General features: G+C 36.7%; 2 protein-coding genes across 3 annotated transcripts in view; one reads left to right on the top strand and one right to left on the bottom strand.

Annotated features, from left to right (window-relative positions):
- Positions 1 to 1622, top strand: part of LOC107722748 (ankyrin-1-like) — a 138628-nt gene extending 137006 nt beyond the window's left edge. For both annotated transcript variants that reach the window (XM_016531215.1, XM_016531214.1), the window contains one exon: positions 415 to 1622. The gene's annotated coding sequence lies outside the window, so the exon portion shown is untranslated. The remainder of the gene's footprint in view (positions 1 to 414) is intronic.
- A 4342-nt stretch (positions 1623 to 5964) lies between these two features.
- LOC107722744 (nodal homolog 2-B-like) lies at positions 5965 to 9382 on the bottom strand. Its single transcript, XM_016531209.1, has 3 exons — positions 9106 to 9382; positions 6736 to 7294; positions 5965 to 5968 (listed from the first exon to the last, which is right to left on the bottom strand). The coding sequence occupies exons 1-3, from the start codon at positions 9380 to 9382 to the stop codon at positions 5965 to 5967; spliced, it is 840 nt and encodes a 279-aa protein (XP_016386695.1).
- Positions 9383 to 11785: the final 2403 nt, after the last annotated feature.

The following is an 11785-nucleotide window of genomic DNA, read 5'->3' as shown; positions in this document are numbered from 1 at the left end:
AAGGAGGGGGCTTTGTAGAAAACGAAGCGTTTGAGAGAGGCGGGGCATAGAGGACCTACAATAATGTACAGTATTTGAAAAATAATGTGTTTTTTGAACATTAAAGCATGTCAACATATTCTGTTACACCAAATACACAAAATAATGATCTTTAAAAAAGCATCATATGACCCCTTTAAGGCATAGTTTGAATAGTAAGGTCATTTATGGTCACTGTTTGCTCTAAATGGTTGATCAGTTGAACTACCAGCTGGTAGATCTGGTTTTGACCTGGTAAATAATACTAGTAAGAGTTGGTAGACCAACTTGGACCAGCAACAAACCAGCTAAAACATGCTGTTTTGATCTGAATGTCATGATTTCTTGTAAGATCGCAGACTCATTGTAACCTTCCTTTCTATTTTTCCAACCTAGGACTTGACACCTACACCCAAACCATCCTTCACTGACACATGATGGGCGTCAAATAAAGAAGAAAACCGAACTAGAGCATTGGCGATAGGCGATGGATATCAACTACGAAAAAGAGATTTTAGGACTTTTTTAACAAGCAAAACAAACACTAGTGGCTAGAGGCATGATTTCTTAAAAAATGAAACCAAACAATGAAAAAAAGCAAGCATTTGAGAAGTGCTTCCTGTAATCTCAATATCAGCATGTGAAAGTGCTGTCGCATGGCCTGCCTTTACATACAGCACTGACTGCAAGCAATTATGAGGTGAGAAAATACTGTCGTACCGCAAGGGCTGTAAAATGGTGTGGGGAAGGACTTTGGCCAACTGGATGTGGTTTGGGGGCACATGGGACACAAAAGCTAGTTTTCTGAAATGTAGTCTTCCAAGCGAGTCTAGAACACAGTACTGAAAAGGTTTCCCACCAGGAGGAGTCTGACCCTCTTGTACTGGTATTATACATAATATGCACTCAAATATGATGTGAATGTACCTTCTGTGTGCGTGTGTTCTTTTACAAAGCCAAAAACAAAATGACAACAACCTATGCGATGCTGCTGCTGTCTCAATACTTGCTCCTGAATTCTTGTTCAGTCCAATAGTACGTGTCTTGTGTATTGTAAAGGTATAATTGTGTAGCAAATGAGCTGTGAAGTCCTGTGTTGCCTGAGATAGACTAGGCTCAAGGGATACAATTTGTGCAGTATAAATGTTTTCAGTGGGATACGTACATTGGACATACTTTCAAATCACCGTGGGGCTTTATATGTACACGTTTGCAGCGCTGCAGCAAGATTGTTTTTGTTCTGTATACATTGCAAACCTCTGCGTCATATGAGCTTCCTCTCAATAACTTGATATGCACAGAGGAGCTTGTATGCATAATATTAACATTTACATTATCCACCATTCGCATTTGCTTTATAGTGGAAAGAGTCCTTAGGAGCAAAAAAGCAATAATTTTAATTTTTCTCGTTATAAATGATAGTTACAAAGTCTAACCTTTCAGTGAAGTAAAATTTTCGTAAAATGTAGATAAAGGCTGTCAGTAGATTCAAATAATTATTCACAATTAATCTTGTGGTTTGTTTTGTAGGTAATAATTCAACCTATTCCTAAGGAAAGAAAATAAATAAAAATGATTGGTAACACTTTACAATAAGGTACGAAATTTGCTGACATTAGTTAACATGAACTAACAATGAAACCTACTTCTAAAGCATTATTAATTAATCGTAGTTTGTTCATTTCAACATTTACTAATACATTAATATCAAAAGTTGTATCTGTTCATATTATTTAATTGATTTGAGCTAACATGAAACAACAATTAACAGTATTTTTTATTAACTGACATTATCAAAGATGAATAAATACTGTAATAAATATACTGCTCATATAACGTTCACTAATAGGACCACATAAAATATTACCAGTTGTTTTATTGACGTCTTCTCATTACTAAAAACACGACGTTAGAAGAGAATAAACCATTTCAACATATTCAAACTGAATGGCATTTAAAAACTAACTTTGGCAGCCCAAAAACCAAAATCATCTTACCTAGACATGACGCAATTATTGCCATCCCTGCATTTATCACCCTTCTAGTGATTTCTATTCAGTTTTCTCTTTTCTGAGGCCAGTACACAGCCCAATTGCTGGGTTTGTCCCTATTTTACCCAGCACTGGGTTGTATTTAACCCAGCATTTTTTATACACACACAGACTGATGTATATGTTGGGCTTTTCTCTACAGGTTTGCAGTGGGATATGAAAGCTTGATTAGTGACCTTGGTTTGCCAATTATTGGCAAAACATTTAATACTAGTATTACTACTACTACTATTACTAATATTCTATATAACTTCACTGAAAGGTTAGATATTTTCTCATCTTTTCAGCATAATAGACATTTGTTTTCATTGTCTTTTTGTTCACCATTACAGATAATGCTAATACTCATGGTGTGCACTAAATATTCTTTTTAGGGAGAGCAACACACTCTGTATTGTTTCTCATTTTTAAAACCAAACATTTTCATTGATGAGAATAGATGTGTAATATTTTTTTAGGCACTCAACACATGCTTGACAAAAAGGTGTGAACACTACAGACATCTTTGCCTCCCTTACGCTTGATGAAGACACGTAGCCACTGAGCACTGTGATCAGACTGTTCACTGTCCCACAGCAGAACAGACCTGACTTCATACACGCACACACAGACACTAATTATAATGTGGATTATCTGGACCTGCACTGACGTTTGTTTTGACCCAGCGGTTGGGTTACTACCCAGAAGGTTGGGTTAAACATTTAACCCAACCGCTGGGTCAAAACAGCCCAATTGCTGGGTTTGTCCCTATTTTACCCAGCACTGGGTTGTATTTAACCCAGCATTTTTTATACACACACAGACTGATGTATATGTTGGGCTTTTCTCTACAGGTTTGCAGTGGGATATGAAAGCTTGATTAGTGACCTTGGTTTGCCAATTATTGGCAAAACATTTAATACTAGTATTACTACTACTACTATTACTAATATTCTATATAACTTCACTGAAAGGTTAGATATTTTCTCATCTTTTCAGCATAATAGACATTTGTTTTCATTGTCTTTTTGTTCACCATTACAGATGATGCTAATACTCATGGTGTGCACTAAATATTCTTTTTAGGGAGAGCAACACACTCTGTATTGTTTCTCATTTTTAAAACCAAACATTTTCATTGATGAGAATAGATGTGTAATATTTTTTTAGGCACTCGAACACATGCTTGACAAAAAGGTGTGAACACTACAGACATCTTTGCCTCTCTTACGCTTGATGAAGACACGTAGCCACTGAGCACTGTGATCAGACTGTTCACTGTCCCACAGCAGAACAGACCTGACTTCATACACGCACACACAGACACTAATTATAATGTGGATTATCTGGACCTGCACTGACGTTATTCTTTTCCGCTCGTATCTTTCTTCAGGAGTTGTTTAGCTACAACAGCCAGTCCAGTTGTAGAGCTGTTGTTTCCATGCACAGCTCAACACTATATCATATTATGCAAATGGTGATCACTGCAGCACTGGTTGGCCATCATGCAAACAATCTAATTTTAGATCACTTATTTATGTAGCATCTGAACACAGCATACAGCCTTCAACCTGAAATAATGTTTTGAATTTAAAGGGTGAAACAAAATAATCTCAAAAACCTCAAATCAACATCTCGGATGTATGGAAATAAAATTCTGATTCTGATATCATAAGAGCATGATACCAAATATAGGCCATTTATTGTAGCATCGTATGTCATGCTGTAGCATTGTTATTTAAAGCTTCATTGTCTTTGGTTCTTTGTACATCACATTCAAGTCACATGAATAACACTGAATCTACATTTTTAAGCATCACTTTTCACATTTTTTATATTATTCATAGAATCAGTTCATATAAGGATGCACATTAATGATAAAAAAAATAATGCATGAATATTTTATAATATATTATTGTTTTTTAATCATCCATTTTGCCGATGGATTATTAAAGTTTTTTTATTTATTTAATTAATTTATTTTTATTTTATTGGGCTTGGATATAAAATTCATTGACTCACTGGGAAAATAATTTCCCAACCATGCACTGAAACTCTTGGATGTAATAATAGAAGTCAACAAGCTCTTTATTCATATCCTATGTGCATTTTTTTATTTTTTTTTTAAATCAGGTTTCAGATGTTCTCATTTACGTGGTTTGGGATTTCCAGCACTTAAGGTTGAATTTCTAGGAATAAATGAATGCAGCCACTCTGCTGGCATTGATGGGTCCTCCCTCCAGTCCCTCCCTGAACAAAACTCAAACCGCACAGATCACAGTGGCTGCGTAAAGTATTTGGGCCGGTCCATTCCAGTATGGCAGCAAGGATACGTCAAATTAGCAATGCAGTTGTTTGATGTCTAAGCAATGGTTTAAACAAACCTCTTGCAAAAATGTGAACTGTTGCAAAATGACAGAATATTTATACTCCTATTTACTACAGAATGATCTGAAATCAGTATAAACGCAATAGCATATTACAAAAAAAGGAATGCAAAATGCACACTTGCACAGAAAAGATGTTTTTAATACATCTTTTAATACATATATATAATTATATTTAATTAGAATGCTTTGCACTTGCAAGTGGGAATTTATGACCTGCTATTTGGGAATATGGGAATACTTTAATGTCATGGATGTACTTATAGCATCTTAGCAAACAAGACTTCAGGGGGGTGCCTGTGGGAATATAGAAGCATTGTGCTTCTTTAAAGTTTCTTTCGTTTTGTTTATGGATTTATTTTTATCGCTACTATAGGTCTTTGAATCAGACAAGATTTTAAATGTCTATAGAAATATATAGAAATATTCAACCCTGTACACCAGCTGAAGATACATTTACAGAATTAATAAAGAAATAAAAACTCACAAATGGATTTTTGTGGTCACCCTTTTTTACTTACTGTTCTATTGGCGAATATATTGCATTAAAGGAATAGTTCACCCCAAAATGAGCTGTTTTGGACTGTTTTCACTTGTAAACGGTGCTTGATCTGTGCATATTTCTCTCCTGATTCAGACGAGACGACTTTTTCACCAGAGAAAGCAAGATTATAGATGGAGGACGTATTAATGATGGTTCAAACATTCAGCTTTTCACTTCACAAGACTTTAATTGATGCAATGGAGTCATGAGGAAATCATTCTTTCAATTGCGTAAATAAACTTTAAATCACTCTTGTGCCCCAGGCTTCTTGCATATTGAAACCTTCTGATTGGAGGATGAAAACAATAAAGCCTCACAATGCATTATTAAAACAGTATAATTTCAAGACAAATGCTTATTTTTCCTTGGTTGCATATATACTGTATATATATTTTTTTGTTGTTGTTGTTGTTTTTTTAATAACCCTGAAGCCCTTTTAAGTGAAGCAGCTTGAGATAGTGAACATGTTAACAGGCTCACATCTGGGCTGCCCATGACACAAAGCCTAATAGCAGTTTTATTGTACACAAACCTCGCAGACCACCCAACTCTAATAATGACATCTACATAAAGTGTGATGACCCTGACACCTCTACATAACACCCACCCTTCAAACACTTTTCCTTCTTAACAGCTTTTAGTAACACATTCTCACAGCACCCATCCTGGTGGGATTTTGGGACATGAAGATGTGCTTTAATTAGACAAAAGGAGCTAGGCAATGTGTCCATTGAGAGGATCAGAAGGCCTGCAGGCTTACAAATCCATCAGTTTTAACAATGAACCGTCACTTCTGGTCAAAATAACAGGCCATAATCCATAATAATAATTCCTCCAGTGAAAAGGTCCATCCCCTGTTGTCCTCTCGCATCAAAATACACCCACAGTCTATATATCCCATATCTGTGCGTATTTCTCTCCTGATTCAGATTAAAATATTTTTTCCACTTGAGAAAGCTATTATTATGAATAGAGGACTTGTATTTTAGCTGAAAGCAACAATTTATAGTTAGTTAAAAAGTTAAAAACAGTTAAAAACGTCTTAATGCTGGATTAGTTTCAGCTTTTGTCTTCTCCAGATGTTAACTGATGGACTGGAGTGCTGTGGATTATTTGTGGATTATTGTGATGTTTTTATCAGCTGTTTGGACTCTCATTCTGACGGCACCCATTCACTGCTGAGCATCCATTGCTGAGACACTGATGCAATGCTACATTTCTCCAAACCTGATGAAGAAACAAACTCATCCTAATCTTGGATGGCCTTTACAGCAAATTTTCATTTTTGAGTGAACGAATCCTTTGCATTTCAATTATGTGTGTTCAGCCACCAGTGTCATCAAGCATTAGAAATGTCAGTTTTACTCACTATAGACATTTCTTTTAAATGTTAAAACATTTTAGAACTTAGCAAATTTATTTAATTAATTTAAAGCACCATTTGAGGAAACCAATATACAAATAATAAATCACTAGGGCTATACTAAAATGATGATTGCCCAAACTACAGTACAACATATAACAAAGTCAACAAAATAAAATACTGAAATAATGTTCTGCTTTATTGGTTTTTTATATTTTATATAAAAATGTATCAAACCTGCTGATAATGATAAAAAAAAAACACATTTCACATCACATTTTATCACAATGCATATTTACATTAAGTAAAAATATAGCCTACACTCCCAAATAAAAAATAAAAATCCCAAATACAAAATATTTACATTAATTTCTTTTAAATATTAAATATGGCATCCTTTCGACCCGGTTCCTTTTGTGGCGACGAGCTTGAGCTGCGTCTGGTGCCCGGTTCAGGACGACATATTTGGAGTGCGCCACAGTACTGATCAAGCTGGAGGCACGTTGTCGGCCAGTGTGGGAAAATTTGTTTTTGTAGAAAACTACAATCATAACTCGTTCTGCAGTGGGATGCTGGATTTTTCGTCGCCAGCTATCTGTAACCGGTTCAGGTAAGTCTTCCCCGCTCCCGGTGTCCTCTCCGTCCTCAGGTGTCTCCGTCCCCTGACTCAACCAGTGCTCGAGTAGCTCTGTGATGTTGAAAACTCTCCAGGTTGATGTTGGAGTGCCGGGCACTGACTTGATGCTACCTATAAAAAGTCGCTTATGGCGACAAAACACAGAGTCAGACTCACAATCCCGTTTGCGTAAGTGGAAGACATCCACAATAACGCGTCTGGATGCAGAAAACGCTGGCAGCCGGACGCGGAGCTCCGAAAGTTGAATGCTGTCGCTCGCTGAGAGGGAAGACGTGTCAAAAGTGATGGTCCATCGCTCGCCAATTTGATGACAGTCTGGAAAATAAACAGAAAATGTTCGTATCACCTCTTACTAAACAAGGCAGTGGATCGAATAAACCTGCTTAGCATAGAAATCAATGGAGTTTTCAGACAAAAGATCAAAGGTTGACGAAGCGCATTGAAATGCTCAAAACTAGGCCTATTTTAAGTTTAAGAATTAACGGACATGCTTCTTAAAATTTATTTAAAACGTAACGAGTAGGCCTGAAACACTGAAAATAATTTTTAAGGAATCAGATGAAAGTTACAATCAGATTGACACAGATTTTTAATAACAGACAAGTATGGCTAGATATTAATTCAATAATACAATATTAGCAATATTAAATGACATTCTGAAAAGAAAGAGAGAGGGGGAAATAAGAATTATCTTCCTTTTTCGAAAAAAAAAACCTTCATAGTAAGCACTAAAGATTCTTGCATTTCTAGTAAAATAATTAGCCTACTTAATAAGCTACTAAATAAGAACGGGTCATATAAATAAAATATATTAATAGGCGTATATTAACTTAATTTTGTATTGTGACATTATTTTCAACACAGCTAAACATTTACTGGGAACTCTACTGCCTTTTAACAAGTTTCAGTCATTATTTTAAAAAAAATAAAAAAATAAGTAATCATTCTTTTGAGCAGGTTTGATGAGATTCACTCAGTGGCGCAGCATCAGGTTCTGTCAGAGCCAAATGTCAGCACACTCTCAGGACGGACGAGCTGCTTGACAGGAGATGTGTATTGAACCTCTCGGTCTAACAGACGTCTGCAGGGCTAATACACACACCCGTGTACATAAAACAGCCAGCTCTTTAAAGTTGAATAAGCATTGTGACACTACTGAGTTGTAAAACCTGAGGGTCAGATAGCTCGAGAGCTGATAATGAGCCCACAAGTTCCCCAGATGATGTGGCTTTACTCTTTTACTCTTCTTTAAAACGCATGTGCTCTTATAACACGAAAAATCTTGCTTGCTTGTTTGCATTCGGACCTATAATCCTGACAAATTACAAAATGACTTGGTACAGTTGGTTTAAGGATGCAATATCATGTTTGGTAGATATAATGTATAGCCTACATTAAATGCAATGTAAGTCGCTTTGGATAAAAGCGTCTGCCAAATACATAAATGTAATGAAATAGGCTACGAAATATGGTGCTGATGAATGATTAGTTATGACATGGTTGTGCACTGTAAAAAGTGGCACCCTGATTTAACCCATTAAGTGAGTTTTGTTAGTATAAATCGATTCAGTGGTTGAATAAAACCATTCAATTTAGATGTCAATTTTCAGTGTACCATGTGACCTTTTTGTTAGGTTGAGCATATTTTGCATACAAAAATTAATTAGGCAGGTTAAAGCAAAATGCGTGTTGTAGTGCGTGTTTTACCTTGTGCAATCAGGCTTAGGATGAAGTCAGACTGATGAAGAGCTGGGCTGTCGGCACTGGCTGGAGTAGTAGGCATCTTACCGCTTACGTCTCTGTATAACTGCATCATGTACAGCGGGTACCTGGGATACGACTGGAGACTGAGGTCGGAATATGAACCTACGAAGGCTTTACGGAAATATGGTGCTGATGAATGATTAGTTATGACATGGTTGTGCACTGTAAAAAGTGGCACCCTGATTTAACCCATTAAGTGAGTTTTGTTAGTATAAATCGATTCAGTGGTTGAATAAAACCATTCAATTTAGATGTCAATTTTCAGTGTACCATGTGACCTTTTTGTTAGGTTGAGCATATTTTGCATACAAAAATTAATTAGGCAGGTTAAAGCGAAATGCGTGTTGTAGTGCGTGTTTTACCTTGTGCAATCAGGCTTAGGACGAAGTCAGACTGATGAAGAGCTGGGCTGTCGGCACTGGCTGGAGTACTAGGCATCTTACCGCTTACGTCTCTGTATAACTGCATCATGTACAGCGGGTACCTGGGATACGACTGGAGACTGAGGTCGGAATATGAACCTACGAAGGCTTTACGATGTTCTCCCACGAGCGCGCCGCGATTAGAGATCTTTACGCAGCCCGCGTGCATCAGGGAAACCACCAAGACGGCGAACAATACGATTGGCTGAGTTTCCATTGCGAATCAATGAAGGTTTCAATTGTGAACCGATCGACGGCGTCCGATTCCTCCTCCTGGCTCGTCTGAGGTCCGAGTGATCGGGGTGGCCGAGCTGTGGACAGTGCTTTTAAAGTGTGCAGCTGGCCCCTGATGACCTCTGTCATCTTGTAGCGTCCGCGGAATCCCTCTGATCCATGAGGCACATCAGAGGAGAGCGGAGCTGTCAAGTTCACTGCTTCTCGAAACTGCGCAGGCTTTTATTTGCGCGAGGCGTGACACTCGTCTGCTCCAACGTGACAGCGACATCCTTTGATTTTGGGCCACCCAAAGTTAAACCATCTTGTTGATTCAAAATTGTACATGTTTTTTTTTTTTTTTAACCAGTGAAATGCCTACTTTGAAATCAAATTAGGTATTTATTTATATTTTAAATGCCCATGCGATACACAAGCAGTTACTCAGCTATTCTGTAGTATTAAAATAATGGTAACACTTTATTTTAAGGACCAATTCTCATTATTAACTAGTATGCATATTACTAGTATATTGGTACTTACGAAGCACATATTAATGCCTTATTCTGCATGAGCATATTTTAGATCCCTTAATCCACCCCATACCTAAACTTAACAACTACCTTGAGACATAAGTCATGGTTAATAGTTAGTTAATACTGAGAATTAGTTCCAAAACTAAAGTGTGACCAAAAAATATATATTATACAACTATATACATTGTACTATATACTACTATACATAATATATATTACATAACTGTTCTATTTAATATTATAAAAGTAGTATAGATAGATTTTTGCGTGGAGTAAATGAAAATTTTGAAGTGACACAAGAGCTGGCTGGCATTGAGACCCTTTCTGGTACTACTAAAGGAGAAGATCTTTTTTTTGCTGTTGAGAGAGTGTTGAAAAAAAAACGAATTAAAATTGGGAGGAGATGGCAGGCATTACAAATGAGGAAAAAGTTGTTATTCCGTGTTCAGTGTGATTCAGAACTGAAACACAAGTTCAGGTCCCTTCCCTTGACAGACCTCTCCAAATGTGTCCCAGCAAACAGGTATTTCAAGCACATGGTTTTATTGCTTACAGCTTGATTATTGTATTCGACATTGAACTCCATTGTATTATAAAAGGGATGGTTTATGTTTTTATTGTAATAAGTTCATTGAACTATACAATTTTAAAATAAAGCTGCATTAGTTAATCAGATTAAAGAGTAATGTTTTCTATTTATTTTTTAAATATTATGAAACAAATGAGGGGAACCCATGGCAACTTTAATATAATACAGTTTGGAATATGATGCAACATTTACTTTCAGCCCACGGCCCTCAATCAAGTTTGATTTCTGGCCCTTCATAGGAAAAAGTATCAGCACAAACACCTCATACCAAAAGTCAAGCATGCTGATGGAGGGGTGATGATTTTGGGCTTGTTTTGTAGCCACAGGACCTGGGCACTTCACAGTCATTGAGTCGACCATGAACCCCTCTGTATACCAAAGTATTCTAGAGTCAAATGTGAGGCCATCCATCTGACAGCTAAAGCTTCACCAAAACTGGGTCATGCAACAGGACAATGATCCCAAGCACACCAGCAAATCTACAACAGATCGGCTGAAAAAGAAAAGAATCAAAGTGTTGCAATAGCCCAGTCAAAGTCCAGACCTCATCCTGACTGAAATGCTGTGCATTAATGCCCACAAACCTCAACAAACTGGAGCAACATTGTAAAGAAAATTCCTCCAGAACAATGTGAGAGACTGATAAATCATACAGAAAATGATTACTTATAAGTTAATGCTACTAAAAGTGGATCTACAAGCAACTGAATCACAGGGTGTCCTTAGTTTGTCACCCACGACTTTTCCGTATTGGCTTTATTTTTGCTAAATGAATAATGACACATTGTGATATGTCATGTGTTTTTTTTTTCATCTGAGGTTTTATTTTCCAAATTTGGGTGTTCTTTCTTTTTCACATGACTTTATATATACACACACAAACCAAAAATAATATAATGTAAGAAAAGCGTAAATGTGTTATATTTTGGATTTTGACCGTATTCTCACCCTTGATCCTTGCGATCCTCCAGGAACACTGATAGAAAGCTTCTGATGACCACTGACCTGGACACTACAGATGACGTCATGTAGAGTAGTCTGATCTAAAGAGAGAAATAACCAAAAGCTTGTTTTAATCAAATAATATCAATAAAATATTGCATACTTATATTGATTCGGTCACACTTTAGTTTGGAAACCAATTCTCACTATTAACTATTAACTACAACCTCAATAAATTCCTAATTTGCTGCTAATTAATACTTAGTGAGGTAGTTGTTAAATTTAGGTATGGGGTCGGATTAAGGGATCTAAAATATGGTCATGCAGAATAAGGCATCAA

This window comes from Sinocyclocheilus rhinocerous, unplaced genomic scaffold (assembly GCF_001515625.1).
Source record: "Sinocyclocheilus rhinocerous isolate Xijiao unplaced genomic scaffold, SAMN03320098_v1.1 scaffold514, whole genome shotgun sequence".
Taxonomy (NCBI): Eukaryota; Metazoa; Chordata; class Actinopteri; order Cypriniformes; family Cyprinidae; genus Sinocyclocheilus; species Sinocyclocheilus rhinocerous.
This window is presented reverse-complemented; position numbering and strand designations above follow the sequence as displayed.